This window comes from Haliotis rubra, unplaced genomic scaffold (assembly GCF_003918875.1).
Source record: "Haliotis rubra isolate DU_JTF1 unplaced genomic scaffold, ASM391887v1 Scf699, whole genome shotgun sequence".
Classification (NCBI taxonomy): Eukaryota; Metazoa; Mollusca; class Gastropoda; order Lepetellida; family Haliotidae; genus Haliotis; species Haliotis rubra.
Window position 1 is genome coordinate 129161 of NW_025767411.1, and position 17999 is coordinate 147159.

Genomic DNA, 17999 nt, shown 5'->3' on the forward strand with positions numbered 1-17999 from the left:
TACTTGGGTGTCCCACTTCTTTTGCATCAGATCACGGATGTAAGTTCTAATGCTGGCTTTATAATCAGAGTATGGGATCAGAAGTGGTGTCACAGATTTGTTGAGTGCTGCCTTGGCAGCAAAATCGACCATTATATTCCCAGAAATGCCAACGTGGCTGGGTAACCAACAGAGGACGATGTCGTATTGGCCAGTTGCAAGATCATTATATAATTCAATAATTTCTATTAAAAGTGGATGTTTACAAGAAACATTTTTAATGGCCTGAAGGCAAGAAAGAGAGTCTGGAAATATGATATATTGTTTATATTTAGGGTGTCTATTTATATATTTAAGAGCTGTTAGTATTGCGTTTGCTTCTGCTGTGAAAATTGAACTGTCATTGGGTAATCTGGGAAGAGATTGTTTTGGACTCCAATGACAGTGGCAAAGCTAAACCGCGCCACCATCCTTGGACCCATCTGTAAATAAGGATTTATATGTATTATATTTACTTTTTAATTGATTATATTCTTGTTTATACAGTAAGTCATTAGTTTCTGATTTTTTAAATTTAGTGACTGTTAGGTCGACTTGTGGCCTAACCAATTGCCAAGGAGGAGAAGAAAGAAGACGGGAAGGAGCTATATTTTCCAGCTCAATGCCGGCAGCAGCAATAAATGGCTTAATTCTGAGCCTAAGAGGAGGAACAAGAGAAAATATTTTGTTATACAAATCCTCATAAAGAGGATTAAAGACACAGTGAAATGCAGGATTAGACTCGTTTGAATATAATTTTGTAATATATTGTAATGATAATTTTATACGGCGTTGGTTAAGAGAAGGTTCGTCTGCCTCGACATAAAGACTGTCAACAGGAGAGGTTCTAAAAGACCCAAGACAAAGTCTTAGGCCTTGGTGATGGACAGAATCCAGTAGTTTTAGGTTGCTTTTGCAGGCTCCACCATATACGATGGAGCCATAATCAAGCTTGGAGCGGACCAGTGATCTGTAAAGGTGTAGGAGCGTAGCTTGATCCCCTCTCCACCTTGAATTAGACACGACTTGCAATAAATCGAGTGCCTTCAGGCATTTAGTTTTTAGAGATTTGATATGCGGAAGAAAGGTTAAATGGGAGTCGAAAATGAGACCTAAGAACTTGGCCTCTTTTACAACCTTGATGGGAGTGCCATTTAAAAACAGTTCCGGGTCTTTATGTGGTTTATATTTACGACAGAAATGTATGCAATTAGTTTTTGATTTAGAAAATTTAAAGCCGTTTTCAAGACACCATTTATTTATTTTATTTAAACACAACTGTAGGTGTCGTTCAATGGTATGCATATTCTTACCGCGACAAGAAATATTAAAATCATCCACAAAAAGTGATCCATCGATAGAATCATTTAAAACCTTGGATAAACTGTTGATCTTAATGCTAAACAATGTGACAGACAAAATACTGCCTTGTGGGACACCCTGATCCTGATTATAATGGTCAGACAGGGTAGAACCCACTCGGACTTGAAATTGCCTGTCTTTTAAAAACTGCGATATAAAAAGAGGTAAACGACCCCTTAAACCAAAATCATGTAAATCCTTTAAAATGCCATGCTTCCAGGTGGTATCGTACGCTTTCTCAAGAACAAAGAATATCGATACTGCATGTTGTTTATAATGGTACAACGATTTTTCCTGAAACCACATTGAATATTTGTTATGAGATTATTGGTTTCAAGATGCCATTTTAATCGATTATTTACTATTCGCTCCATGGTTTTACAGACACGACTCGTTAAAGAGATTGGCCTGTAATTTGACGGATCAGTATGATCCCGGCCAGGCTTTGGTAAAGGGACTACTATGGCTTTACGCCACGAAGTTGGGAAATTCCCTGAAGTCCATATCGTATCAAAAATATTTAAAAGTGTTTCCAAACATGAATCAGGTAAATGTTTCAAGAGCTGATAGTGTATATTATCAGCTCCTGTTGCTGTAGCATGAGCTTGCTCAAGGACAGTACGTAACTCATGCATTGAAAATAATTCATTGTAGTCTTCTCCATTGTCTGATGTAAAATTAATTTTTTTCTTCTCCTGTTGTTTCTGATGTTTCTGAAACTCAGGGACATAATTGGATGAAGACGAATGTTTGGCGAGTGTTTCACCAAGCTTATTGGCAAAGTCAGCCCTATCAGTTAATAAATTATCACCGTCCTTCAAATGATGAACGGTAGATTTGGAACCTTTTCCCTTTATTCTTTGTATCATGTTCCACACCTTTGACATCGGTGTGCGCGAATGTATTTTGGAAACATAGTTTCGCCAAGACTGACGCTTATTTTGTTTAAATGCGCGTCGAGCCTTGGCATGTAAAATTTTAACCTTATCTAAATTGTGAACTGTAGGATGTCGTCGAAAATATTTTTCGGCTTTTTCCTACTCTTCCTGGCCTGTTTACACTCGTTATTAAACCATGGTTTGCGAATGTGAGGATTTGCAGAGGACTGAGGTATGGTTTGATCAGCTATGTCAGTGAGCTGATCTGAAAATATCTTAATTGGATCTTCAGTATTATCAAAACGATCAGGTGTAAGGTTTGAAGTACACAATAACTCATACATTTGCCAGTTTGCTTTTTTAAAATTCCACCGAGATGACGATGAGTCAATAGTTGGGGTCATGGCTTTTAGTACAGTGGGAAAGTGATCACTACCACAAAGGTCATCATGAACTGACCATTCAAAGTCTTGTAATAAGTTTGCATCTGTGAGAGAAAGGTCAAGGGCTGAATAGGTCCCAGTGGCAGGATGTAAATAGGTGTTTGAATCATCATTAAAGATGCATAAGTTATTGTCATTTATGAATCCCTCAAGGACTTTCCCTTTATTATTTGTATGTATACTTCCCCATAGAGGGTTGTGTCCATTCAGATCACTCATGATTATGCATGGCTGAGGGAGCTTTGATCATATAGCTGTTGGAAGCTCAGATTGTTGGAGTGTAGTAGATGGAGGTATGTACAATGAACACAGAGTAAATACAATGTGTAAAGTTATCGCGGACAGCAACAACTTGAAGATTGGTATTAAGGGCAACGGGGCTGGAAATAACTCCTTGTCATTATGAAAATAGAAGATCCGCCTGAAGCCTTATCTCCAGGTGGAGAAAACGAATGATAACAGTTGTACTGTCTCAAATCAAATTGATCAGTCGGTTTAAGATAAGTCTCTTGGAGACACAGTGCTGATGGTTGAAAATCTTGTACTAATAACTGTATCTCATTTAAATTCCTCCTGAGTCCTCTGCAATTCCACTGGATTATATTAGATGAATTACTCATGGTGGTTCAATGGGTGATCTCTCACGGGGACGTGATGAAGAACTCCTCACAGCACTCTGTGATGACGGAGTAACGTCCATGTCGAGAGCACTATAGGGGTTCTGGACAGTCACCTCTGCTTGAGAGGAAGTCTTGGGTGATTGTTTCTTATGTAACTTTTTCCTTTCACGTTTTGTAAGGTTGGTAGGTTGTGATTGCTCTGAGATTGGCTGTGATGGAGTCTGGATCTCTGCTTGAGATGTCGAAGGTTGTGTAGACGTTTGACTATTATTAGTGGGATCAAGCTCAACGGTAGGTACAGTCGACACGGGTTTGATCCATGTCAACAGATTTGATCCATGTCAACTCAGTCTGACATGATACCGATGAAGTCTGGGTTGGCCTTAAGACAGCAGCTGAATAAGTCAGTGTAGATACAGTAGCTGACTGAGAATTGTATAGTTTTCTAGCTTCTCCAAATGTGATGTTTTTCTCGTATTTTAGTCGAAGAATTTTAGATTCTGTTTGCCAAACAGGACAAAGTTTTGAGGAAGCCATATGGTGGCCATGACAATTTACACATTGCAATGCTTCTTCACAATCAGGATTATCGTGGCTATCGCCACAGCGCTGGCAAACCACAGAACGAGTTACAGCTCTTGGAGCCATGTCCAAACTTCTGACATTTTAAACATCGGAGTGGATTGGGGACATGCACCTCCACCCCGATGTTGGACATAACCAGCTTTGATCGATTGCGGTATTGCCAGAACGATGCAAAAGTGACCAAGTAGGTGTTAGTTTGTTCGATGGTTGAATCAGCCTTCTTTCTGGTGAAACGTTTCACTGAAGTCACACCTTGATCTTTCAATTCTTCTGCTATTTCTTCTTCTGACATGTCTGACAAGCAACGTGTCCTGTCACGAACAATGCCTCTGCAGGAGTTGAGTGTCTTGTGTTCAGAAACAACAACCTCAACATTGGCAAATTGATGGATTGATAGGAGATTGAGGGATTGTTGTTTTCTAACACATTCTACAAGTAAAGAACCAGAACGAAGTCGGGTGACATTTTTAACCTCCCCACAATAACCATGAATAGCCTTCGAAATTGCAAAGGGGTTCAGTTTTAAAGGTAAATGATCTTTTGCTTCAATCACAATGAATCGAGCCCAGGTATCAAAATTGGTAACACCTTCTTCAGACGAACCTGACTCCAAATGTCGACGTTTTGAACCAGAATGATTATGAGCCATGGTGAAAGCAACCCTGCTCCCCACCCACCATGGAGTGTCAACAAGGACAGTGTTTAATTGCATCGGATATCCAGGACGCAAACACCAGGGATACAGGGTTGATATACTCTAGCAAATATGACATGAATAGCTATATTCGTTTACTAAATTTACTGTCAGGGTGGTTCTGCCCTAAACAATAACTCAGAAACATACAGAATTCAGCGGTCAACATCACCGGATTGGCCCATGAGCCACCGCCTTCTGGCATAAGACTCTAGGCAAGCATATAGTATATAATTTGAAATACAAGCATTCATTATCACAAATGTACAAACAGGTACAATAATTGCAATAAGTATGTTGTCCATGCACAGGGCTTGGCGTGACCAGCCGATTGATAGAACCGGGCCAGTTCTACCACCCGTCTAGGTGAAGTAAGGGGCAAAGTGGTGTGTTGGGCAAAGGAGCACTGTTCCTGGAACCAGTGCCCTCAACCACCAGACTCCCGTCCTCCACCAACACAGGGGCGCAACCCACGGCAAACGGGTTGGTGGACCAAATATCCCCCCGGGTCCACAACGGGGGGTTGAAGGGCGCTTAGCGTCACCCAGCACCCACCACGAGGAGATGGCCCTTCATGGGTGCCTGTGGTGAGAAGACACACACAACAGAAGATTGTAACAGCGATTTTAAAAAGTGCGCCAACTGTTCAGGCGACCATTCATCTTTTTCAAAAGAGTGTCCGATTTGGAAAGAGCAAATGGCGATAAACAAAATCAAATTTACCCAAAATATATCATTTTCTGAGGCATAAAAACTGGCACAGAGATCCGACCTTCCAGGAAGTTATGCTGCAGTAGCCAAAACACCATCTGAGTCTAGCTCTAAAATAACAAAATCATCCACTAGCTACCAAACAAACTTGACTTGGGTCAATTGTGACTCTCTACAGCTTTTGTACCCTGCGATATCATCTCAGAGTCTCAATCGTCATCCGATAGTCAACAAAATTGTTAAAAGTAAAATCAAACCTAAGTCTGATGTTTAAAAAAAACGAAGTGGCAGAGCCCCAAAAGGGTCGCAAAACAAGGTTCAATTGTTCAACAAATATGGATCTCTTGAGGATATGGACGTATCTGAAAACGTCCATTCTAGGGCATATAGCTTGTCGCCCTCCAAACAAGTGCGGGGTAGATCCCCAATAAATCCCCCCAAAAGATAATGTCTTCTAATAATCTTGTACAGTGGAACTGCAGAGGGCTAAGGAATAATTTCAGTGATTTGCAGCTATTAGTCAAGGACTTCACACCATCAGCCATTTGTCTTCAGGAGACATATTTAAAACAGACGGATACGTTTGACCTACGCCATTTCAATGCATACCACTCTTTTTCACCTCCGTGTGATCGGGCCACTGGAGGATCTTCGATCCTTATCAAACAGAATATTATCCATAGCCTGTTATACTTAATACTGGTCTCCAGGCGGTTGCCGTACGACTGACGCTACATGTTGCGTTCACATTATGCTCATTGTACATCTCACCGTCTTCAACTCTTCAGAAGACTGACCTTCAAAATGTATACGACCAACTCCCAAAACCTTGTATCATTATGGGAGATTTAAATGGCCACAACCCGCTCTGGGGTGGTACAACTACTAATGCTAAAGGTAAACTATTAGAAGACTTTTGTTCAGATAATGATTTATGCATATATAATGACGGTTCTAACACATATTTACATCCTGGCACAGGAACTTATTCAGACCTTGATTCATCAATTACAAACTCAGACTTATTGAATGAATTTGAGTGGTCAGCCCACGACGACCTTTGTGGAAGTGACCATTTCCAAACAATACTACAACCCGTGAATCCATCTGATGTTCCTCCATCATCAAGATGGAACTTTAAGAAGGCTAACTGGCCTTTTTTATGAAACTTTCTGTGCTGAAAAACTCAAACCTGAACTTTTTCATGATCTTCCTGATGCCATAAAATGTTTTTCAGATGAGCTCAGACACATAGCTGACAAGTGTATCCCCAAATCCTCTGCAGTTCCTCATGTACGTAAACCATGCTCGCAAGGTACGGAAGAAAGCTGAACATTATTTCCGTCGCCATCCTATGGTCCACAGTTTAAACAAATTTAGAATTGTAAACGCCAAAGCACGGCGTACTTTTAAACAAAGTAAAGGCCAATCTTGGCAAAATTATATCTCAAACATCAATTCGCGCACGCCGATATCACAGGTGTGGAACATGATCCAGAAAATAAAAGGTAAGGGCTCTAAATCTAGCATTAATCATCTCAAAAATGGAGACGAATTATTAACTGATAAATCTGACATAGCAAATAGACTTGGAGAAACTTTGGCCAACCAGTCTTCCTCATCTAACTATGTACCTGAATTCCAGAAATATCAAAGTGAGTGAGTGAATTATTATTTAACGTCACATAGGCAATATTTCAGCCATATCGTGACGAGAACACTTGACATTGAAATAAGAATATATATAGAGATTATAAAACCTGCCGACAAAGGACAGTAAAGCAACTAGAATATCACAGATATGTATGTATAACTAGTAATTGAATCTAAAACGTTTTAACTATAAGGGACAACACAATATAAAAATTGGCTATAGATCGCCACCAACTGAAGGTAGATCACCATACTAGGAGCCATGGGGACTTACATTACTTTTCCTACCTGCATGGACCCTAGCTGGATTTACACCATCCCTTCAGCCGCTGGCGATTGTAGGAGAGTTTAGCCAACACTTAAAATAACAAAAATACTACGTTTAAAATGTGATAATTTATATTTTATTTTGAAAGTTTTGGGACTTACTTACCCTCTCAGGAGGACAATAATTTTAAGGTACTTTAACCCCCTTTGAGGGTACAGCCACTAACAATCTAAGTTAACAATCTAAACTACCAATCATTAAAACACATCTATCTACAGAACATATATATCAAAATGCATTCATGAAATCAATTTCTTTTAAAAAACCAAGAACTAAATGAACATGAACAGTATTAAAAAGATCCGTAACAGTTTTAACATTAAAATATTTATCCCTTAAGATGGAGAATTCAACACAGTCAAGCAGGACGTGCTTGACCGTGGTTCTCTCATCACAAGGGATACAAAACGGAGGATCCTCACCTTTCAATAGGTATGCATGAGTGTATCTAGTGTGGCCAATACGACATCGTCGCATGATGACCTCTTAAAATCTGGACTGACAACCCAGGTAAGTGTAACCAATATAGGGTTTTATTTCGTGTAATTTATTGATACCTACTTGGGTCTCCCACTTCTTTTGCGGCACCCTTGAAGAGCAACCTCCTCGTGGTGGGTGCTGGGTAACGACAATTGCTCTTCGCCCCCGTGTGGACCCGGGGTCGAATAGGTCCACAGCACCCCATTGCCGGTCGTAAGAGGCGACCAAATTGGGCAACCCGTTTGCCGTGGGTTGCATCCCTGTGTCGGCAGAGGAAGGGAGTCTGGTGGTTGAGGATGACGGAACCGGCAATAGTGTTCAATGATCCAACACACCACTTCGACCCTAACTTTGCCTAGACGGGTGGTAGAATAGGCCCGATTCTACCAATCGGCTGGTCACGCCTTGCCCTGTGCATGGAATGTCTATACAAAATTTGGTATTACATAACACTTTTGGCCATGTTCAAAATGTTAACTAATATTCTACGAAAACAAATTAGCCTCGCAGACCCATGCACAGAAGGCGGTGGCTCATGGGCCAATCTGGTGATGCTGACCTCCGATTTCTGTACGTCTCCAATTGATTGTCATGGACAGAACCATCCTGACCTTTAATCTGGTAGGCAGCTACAGCATTTCATGTCAAATTCGCTGGAGTAAAACACCCCCTTATCCCTGGTCTTTGCAGCTTGGAGATCTACTGCAATATAAGATCGTCCTTGTTGACACTCCATGGTGGGTGGGGAGAGGGGATGCCGAACCACATTACTCACGGGCACCCGTGAAGGGCCACCTCCTCGTGGTGGGTGCTGGGTAACGCTAAGCGCCCTTCGAACCCCGTTGTGGACCCGGGGGGATATTAGGTCCACCAACCCGTTTGCCGTGGGTTGCGCCCCTGTGTCGGTGGAGGACGGGATTCTGGTGGTTGAGGGCACTGGTTCCAGGAACAGTGTTCCTTTGCCCAACACACCACTTCGGCCCTTACTTCACCTAGACGGGTGGTAGAACAGGCCCGGTTCTACCAATCGGCTGGTCACGCCAAGCCCTGTGTATAGACTATATATATATATGTCATTGCACCAATTTGATTTGGAATTGTTTTAATTTCGGTCTTGGCCTACTTGTTTATCTAAAACGTTTGTAATTTTGAAATATACTGTTATGAACTTTGCCTAGAGTCTTATGCCCGAAGGCGGTGGCTCATGGGCCAATCTGGTGGAATTATTAATCTTTTAATTCTTCTGCTGGAGTATATCATCCGGGTATCCTTGGTGCTTCAAGTTGGAAATCCACTTGTTTTAGCATTGTCCTTGTGATACTCCATGGTGGGTGGGGAGCTCGGATGATGAAATCCTACTAACTAACCATGGCTTACCTAAACCCCCAAAAGACCAAGCGTCCACTTGACACTGATCCTGTTGAAACTGACCTCAGACTGCCCAACTCAATTGATTACTGGCCACGTTTTCTTGTGCTTGAAACTATTGACAAGACACCTTTGAAGTTGAATCCTTTTGCCGTAGCTAAAGGTATACAAGGCATAGCTGGTGACATTAAGAACATTAAACGATTACGTTCCGGTGCTCTGCTGGTTGAGTGTGCAAAGAGGCACCAAGCCACCAACCTTATGAGTATTGATTCTTTTGTCGGCATTCCAGTCACGGTCTCAGCTCACAAAACACTCAACACGAGCAAAGGAATTATCAGAGATCAGGATCGATTGTTTGCTGACATGTCAGAACTTGACATCGTCTCTGAGATGAAAGATCAAGGCGTACTCTATGTCAAACGTTTCACAACCAGGAAAAACGATACTGTTATAAAAACAAATACCTACCTGTTTTCATTTTCTACACCAAATGCTCCAAAATCTCTAAAGGCAGGATATTGTAACATCAATGTTGACACGTACATTCCGAACCCTCTCAGGTGCTTCAAATGTCAAAAAGTTCAGTCATGGCGTAAATACTTGCACATTGTCTGTTGTATGTGCTCACTGTGGTGAGAAGACACATACAACAGAAGATTGTGACAGTACTGTCAAAAAATGTACAAACTGTGCAGGGGATCATTCCTCTTACTCTAAAAGCTGTCCTGTTTGGAAACGTCAAATGGAGATAAATCAAATCAAATTCACCCAAAACATTAGTTTTGCAGATGCAAAAAAACTAGTTCAAAGCTCCGAGCATAAAGAGAGCTATGCTTCTATCACCAGAACACCGTCAGAAGCGACAACTAGAATAACAAAATCATCTGCATGCTGTCAGACAAACTTGACCTGGGTTAAATCTGATTCTCCTCTGATATGCTCACCTGCAATATCTACACAAACTGCAGAACCACTTCCTGGTACGCCACAAATCCAATCAGAACCATCTTATGACCGTGACACTTCTCAGTCAACTCAAAGATCTCAATCAACGCCAAACGTTCAACCAATCGTTAAAAACAAAGGCAAACTGAAGCCAGATTCAAAGAAACAAAGTGGAAGAGCCCCAAAGGGTCAGATGATAAAATCAAGTTATTTAACAAATACGGATCACTTGAGGACATGGACGTGTCCGAAAACGTCCATTCTAGGGCACATAGCTTGTCGCCCTCGAAAACGGTGCGAGGGTAGATCCCCAGTTAATCCGCCTAAAAAGATAGGTATATCTACCAATATCGTGCAGTGGAACTGTAGAGGACTCCGGACAAATTTTAATGAAATACAGCTATTAATCCAGGATTTAACACCATCAGCGTTCTGTCTGCAAGAGACGTATCTGAAACAGACAGATAATTTTAACTTACGTCAGTTTGAAGCCTATAATTATTTTTCCCTCCAGGTGATAGAGCCACTGGAGGTTCTACTATCCTTATACGACAGAATGTTATTCACAGCCCTGTTACTCTTAACACTAATCTCCAAGCTGTTGCAGTGCGACTTACTCTGGGTGTAGCATTTACGTTATGCTCTCTGTATATTCCGCCTTCATCAACACTTCATCTGACTGATCTTCAATCACTCTATGATCAACTCCCGAAGCCATGTGTTATCATGGGTGACCTAAACGGTCACAATCCACTCTGGGGCAGTACTAACATTAATACTAAAGGTAAAATAATTGAAGACTTCATTTCCAATAATGACCTGTGCATATTTAATGATGATTCAAGCACCTATCTGCATCCTGCAACTGGCACTTATTCTTCTTTGGATTTATCTGTTGCTGATTCTAACCTCCTGAATGAATTTGATTGGTCTGTTCATAATGACCTGTGTGGAAGTGACCACTTCCCAACTATCCTTTCAGAAATAACTCCATCTGATTCTCCATCGTACACAAGATGGAACTTTTCGAAGGCTAACTGGTCTTCATTTCAATATAATTGTAAATCGAAATTGCGACCTGATTTTTTCAGTGATATAACTGATCCCATTCAAACTTTTTCTGACGTTTTAAATGAAATAGCTGATGAGTGTATACCAAAGTCCTCTACGACTCCATGGTTTAATACTGATTGTAGACAAGCCAGAAAAACGAGGAAAAAGGCCGAGCGTTATTTCCGCCATCATCCAACTGTCCATAACTTAAATAAATTTAAAATACTCAATGCAAAGGCGCGTCGTACCTTTAAACAAAACAAACGACTATCTTGGAGAAATTATGTCTCCAAAATTAATTCACGCACGCCAATGTCTAAGGTTTGGAACATGGTTCAGTGAATAAAAGGCAAAGGTTCAAAATCAGCTGTACACCATCTTAAAGATGGCGATAATTTAATAACTGACAAATCTAAAATTGCAGATAAAATTGGCTGAAACTCTTGCCAAAATTCATCATCGGCAAAATTATGTCCCTGAGTTTCAGAGATATCAGAAGCAACAGGAAAAAGACTAAACTTAATTTTGCATCTCACGGTGAAGATTATAATGAAGTGTTTTCATTATATGAGCTACATACTGCTCTTGAGCAAGCTCATGACACTGCAGCGGGTGATGACAATATACCTTACCAGCTACTGAAACACTTACCTGAACCATGTCTGATGACACTTTTAGATATATCTCACCAAATATGGACGTCTGGAGAATTTCCTCCTTCATGGCGTAATGCCATTGTAGTCCCAATACCAAAACCTGGCAAGGATCATACAGATCCGTCTAATTACAGACCGATATCTCTAACTAGCTGTGTCTGTAAAACCATGGAACGTATGGTGAATAATAGATTAACTTGGTATCTTGAAACCAATAACCTTATTACAGATATTCAATGTGGTTTCGGGGTAATAATTTATATTATTAAAGTTTAACTCCAGGTCATGGACAGACGGGCGCCTCACCGCCAGTATCGGGAAAACGGCACCCCGCCACGCAAGCTTGCACGTGCGCGGCGTGCGTACGGGCATGCGACTCGTCGTCATACGGGACGAAGAGTCAGTCTCGCGGCTGCAGTCGACGTGTAAAGACAGTTTGAGTATGGCGGAGAAAGAAACGTTCGAGTCTTGGCTTACAAAGCAAGGTTTCACAGACAGTTCAATAAATAAATTGACTAAAGAAGAATTCACTAACTCAAGCGAACTCCTGGAGTTGGATAAGTCGGACATTGAAAGCCTGAATTTAAAATTAGCACAACGAAAACTGCTAGAAAAAGTTATTAAATCACTCCAAAAAGCGCCTCAACCCTCGGAACCTCATAACACCCCCTCCGCTCCGGTTACAACTGGAGACCTTGCAAAAGATAGTGAACTGAACCAGTTGCTGGAATCCCTGGGCTCCTCTACACTCCAAGACGTTCTAAATACGGAACATGCGGACCACGTTGCACGGAAGGCCTTACAAGGTGAGCGTCCACTCTATATCACCGATTTTGTAACGAGACCTAGGGCGGTAGTTCAGGAATCTCAGGACATTTTCAATGCCGCTGAGGGTACAGTTCTGCTTAAACGAAACTCTCAATCAAAGATTAGACCGGAGCAAGTAAATCCAGCGCAATGGATATCCGCTAACGCACGAATAATGATCAATCTGCTTAAATCTAAGCGTCTCGATCCACAACAAACCATAGAATATCTAGAATATACGGCTTACATCGGCGACTATCTTCAGCAGCATACTGCTACATCTGTTATGCTTTTTGACTATATGCATAGGAAATCACAGACAGAAGAGGCCAAGAAGTGGACTGATATAGATTATCATAGCATGTTTTATTATCTAGAAAAAAATGAACCAGCTTCAGTCAAGAAACCGTGGCGTCGTCCAACTAACGGCAGTAAAGAAATCTGTATAAATTTTCAGAACCACTCAGGTTGCCGGTATACCAACTGTAAATATGCGCACGTGTGTGTCATCTGCTACGGCCACACCCGGAGTACGCTCACCAGTCTCAGTCTCAGAACCACACCCCAGCCCAGCCTCCAGCTCACAAATCGTGGTCAGGCTCTCAACCACATAGACGGCAGTAGCAACTACAGCCTAACCCCTTGACTCATGCGTTAGACCTATGGGAAACCGAGTTAGGGGATAATGACAAAGATTTTATTCTACTTGGTATTACTCACGGTTTTAGGATCATTGACAGAGATGCGGATGTCAAGCAAGTGGAATGTGATAATTCTAAATCTGCACTGTGCGAAGAAAATTTTGTGAAAGTTGAGGAAAAGCTACTTCAAGAACTAGATGTAGGTAACTACGTTAAAGTGTCACATAAGCCTACTATTGTGAGCAGTATCGCTGCTATTCCTAAAGGAGATTCGGGAGTTCGACTCATCCATGATTGTAGTAGGCCAGTAGGTCTTAGTGTTAATGATTATGTCACAACTAGTCAGTTCTTAGCCTATGATACAATTGACAAAGCAGTGCAGCTTTTACCACGTAATGGCTACATGGCAAAGATTGACCTTAAGAACGCCTATAGAAGCGTCCCGGTCCACCCTGATTGTTATGATGCTTTGGGTTTACAATGGGAATTCACCGGCGATAACAAGTTGACTTATATGATCGATACGAGACTGCCGTTTGGTTCTGCTAAAAGCCCGGAAATATTTCAGCGTATCTCTTCGAGCATCACTCGCATGATGAGACGCAGGGGCTTTGAGTGTATTTTGGTTTACTTGGATGACTTTCTGATCAAAGCAAAGTGTAAACAGACATGCGAATTAGCAGTTAAGTGTCTTCAAGAATTGATTGAATCATTAGGCTTTACAATTAACTATGACAAGTTTGTTGAACCAGCACAAAAGCTGACCTTTCTAGGAATTGAGATAGATAGCTGTGCAGGAACCTTAACTCTCCCTGATCAGAAATCGATGGAAGTGAAAACATTGTTACATAACGTAAGCGACCTCAAGCGACCGACTAAACATCAATTGCAGAAACTGATCGGTAAGCTAAGCTGGGCAGCACGTGCAATCCGTGGGGGACGTACATTTCTCAGACGGTTGATAGACGTATGTAACAGTGTCCGGCAAAAACATCACTTTATTGCACTTAATGCCTCCGCCAGAGCAGATATCAAGTGGTGGTTAGATTTTATGTCAATATTTAATGGTACTACCTTTGTAATCCAAGGCGAACCAATATCCTACGAGGAGTTTGCGACAGATGCGTGCGACACTGGCGGCGGCATTTACAATCGTGATTGGGTTTATATAGCGTGGCGTTCTGACATGGTATGCTTGTGTAATGAACATATCAACATCAAGGAACTTGCGATCGTTGGCGTGGCGGCGAGGAGATGGGCGGCGGCATGGAGCGGGAAACATGTGATTATTTATACCGATAACTCGGCAACTATGTACGCTATTAACAAAGGTACCTCACATAACCCAGCAGCAATGAAGATAGTAAGGCATTTATTTTGGCTAGCTGCATCCCTACGGCTTTCACTTAACCTCTAGACACATTCCGGGTGTGAGGAACACAATCAGTGACAAAATCTCTCGGCTCCACAGAAAAGACAATATGTCATGGTTACAAAATGCTGGTTATGACATGAATTTGTTAAACCATATGACTCTCAGTTCTATGACGTTTTGCAGGCCCAGTGGTAGCAGATCTGTGTCGGTTAGACGCCGAGCTGACATCATACAAAGCAGGCGGCCTATGCATACACGACTAAGAAAACCTACTCTGCGATGATACGATGTTATCTCAGGTTCTGCGTATATTTCAGTCTTACACCACTTCCAGCTTCTACTTTGACTATAGGCCGGTACATAGCCTTCCTAGCGCTCTCTCAACGCTAACAGTATACCCGGATACCTCAACGTCATCAGACTACTACATCTCAACTCTGGCTTTGACAACCCCCTCACTGCATGGACGTTAAGTCTAGTTAGAAGGGGTGTCATGCGTATTAAAGGCAAGCCACCGGCACAGAAATTACCTATCACGCCAACCATTCTGCGACAAATCAGATCTAAACTCGATTTATCTATCCCATTTAACATCGCATTTTGGAGTGCATGTTTGGTGGCTTTCTTCACCTTCATGAGAAAGTCTACACTGTTACCTGGTAAACAAAGTAAGTCTCCTGATCGCCAATTGTGTGTTCGTGATGTTATTGTTAATGATGCTACTGCCTATGTGACCATTCGACATTCTAAGACTATTCAGTTCGGACAGAGGGTGTTACGACTGCCACTGGCCAGTCTGAAGGTTTCCCTTTGTGCCCGTTACAGCGCTCAGATCACTGCGTGAGATCCAAGGCAAGATACCGCCTACAAATCATCTGTTTTCTTTCATGTGTGATGGTAAGATCTGTGGTCTAACGTATACCGCCTTTATTACAGCACTAAAGAAAGTGCTGGGGGCCTGTGGGTACCCGGCAGATGGCTACAGTGGCCATTCGTTCAGGCGAGGGGGGTGTACCTTCGCTTACAAGATAGGCGTGTCACCCATGCTCATTAAACTCCATGGAGACTGGAAATCAAACGCTTACGAAAGATACGTTTCTGTAGATGGAGTAACCCATGATAAACTTTCAAAAGCAATGATAATAGCAGCATCATGTGCAGAATAGGTGTTGGGGGTTTGGAGGATTTTATGTATTTATATGAAAAGTTTGTTATTTTATGTGTCAATGTGAATAACAATTGGCATCGTATCCCCAACACCTATTATGTTATATCATGGAAAGAGTTAAGGGGTAATAATTTATATTATTAAAGTTTAACTCCAGGTCATGGACAGACGGGCGCCTCACCGCCAGTATCGGGAAAACGGCACCCCGCCACGCAAGCTTGCACGTGCGCGGCGTGCGTACGGGCATGCGACTCGTCGTCATACGGGACGAAGAGTCAGTCTCGCGGCTGCAGTCGACGTGTAAAGACACCCGCCCACCTCCCTGGGCAACCTGTTTTACTGATAGATTTTTACTAGTGTTAAGAGAGGAGGATTTTATGTATTTATATGAAAAGTTTGTTATTTTATGTGTCAATGTGAATAAAAATTGGCATCGTATCCCCAACACCTATTATGTTATATCATGGAAAGAGTTAAAGGAAAAATCGAAGTACCATTGATCATTTGGTACGATTAGAATCCTTTGTTAAAAATGCAATCATAAATAAACAACATGCCGTATCGATATTCTTTGATCTCGAGAAAGCAAACGATACCACCTGGAAGCATGGCATTTTAAAGGATTTACATGATTTTGGTTTAAGGGGCCGTTTGCCTCTTTTTATATCACGGTTTTTAAAAGACAGACAATTTCAAGTCCGAGTTGGTTCAACCCTGTCTGATCATTACAATCAGGATCAGGGTGTCCCTCAAGGCAGTATTTTGTCTGTCACATTGTTTAGTATCAAGATAAACAGTTTATCCAAGGTTTTAAACGATTCAATTGATGGATCACTTTTTGTGGATGATTTTAATATTTCTTGTCGTGGTAAAAATATGCATACTATTGAACGGCAATTGCAGTTGTGTTTAAATAAAATAAATAAATGGTGTCTTGAAAACGGCTTTAAATTTTCCAAATCCAAAACTAATTGTCTACACTTTTGTAGAAAATATAAGCCGCATTAAGATCCAGAACTATCTTTAAATGGCACTCCAATCAAAGTTGTTAAGGAGGCCAAATTCTTGGGCCTAATTTTCGACTCCCATTTAACCTTTTTGCCGCATATTAAATCACTTAAAGCCAAATGCCTGAAGGCACTCGATTTGTTGAAAGTTGTTTCCAACTCAAAGTGGGGAGGGGATCAAGCTACCCTCCTCCACCTATATCGATCATTGGTCCGCTCGAAACTTGATTATGGCTCCATCGTATATGGTGGAGCCTGTAAAAGCAACCTAAAACTACTTGATTCTGTCCACCACCAAGGCCTACGACTTTGTCTTGGGTCCTTTAGAACCTCTCCTATTGATAGTCTATATGTTGAAGCAGATGAACCTTCTCTTACACAACGTCATATAAAATTATCCTTACAATACATTACTAAACTATATTCTAGCGAGTCTAACCCTGCATTTAACTGTGTCTTTAATCCCCTCTATGAGGATTTATACAATAAAAAACCTTCTCTTGTTCCGCCACTTGGGCACAGAATTAAGCCCTTCATTTCTGTTGCCGGCATTGAGCTGGAAAATATAGCTCATTCGCGTCTTCTTTCTTCTCCTCCTTGGCAACTGGTGAGGCCTGAAGTTGACCTAACACTGACAAAGTTTAAGAAATCTGTAACTAATGACTTACAATATAAACAAGAATATAATCAATTAAAAAATAAATATAATACTCATAAATCCTTATTTACAGATGGGTCCAAGGATGGTGGCGCGGTGGCTTGTGCCACTGTCATTGGATCCAGAACAATCTCTTCTCGTTTACCAGATAACAGCTCTATTTTTACAGCAGAAGCTAACGCCATATTAACAGCTCTTAAATATATTAATAAACACCGTAAATATGAGCAATACATAATATTTTCCGATTCTGTTTCGTGTCTTCAGGCTATTAAAAATCTCTCTTGTAAACATCCACTTTTATTAGAAATTATTGAATTGTATAATGAGCTTGCTACTGGCCAATGCGACATCGTCTTTTGTTGGTTACCCAGCCACGTTGGCATTTCTGGGAACACAATGGCTGATATTGCTGCTAAGGCAGCACTCAACAAATCTGTGACACCACTTCTGATCCCATACTCTGATTACAAGGCTGCTATAAGATCTTATATCCGTGATCTGATGCAAAAGAAGTGGGACACTCAAGTAGGTATCAATAAATTA

The 17999-nt window shown here is 41.4% G+C and overlaps 2 protein-coding genes across 2 annotated transcripts in view; one reads left to right on the top strand and one right to left on the bottom strand.

Moving 5' to 3' along the window:
- The window catches only part of LOC124258565, a 245541-nt gene that overhangs the window by 15933 nt on the left and 211609 nt on the right, over window positions 1-17999 (bottom strand). The gene's annotated exons all lie outside the window — the stretch shown is intronic.
- LOC124258566 lies at window positions 12042-13269 on the top strand. Its single transcript, XM_046692632.1, has 2 exons — window positions 12042-12603; window positions 13062-13269. The coding sequence occupies exons 1-2, from the start codon at window positions 12168-12170 to the stop codon at window positions 13091-13093; spliced, it is 468 nt and encodes a 155-aa protein (XP_046548588.1). The 5' UTR covers window positions 12042-12167; the 3' UTR covers window positions 13094-13269.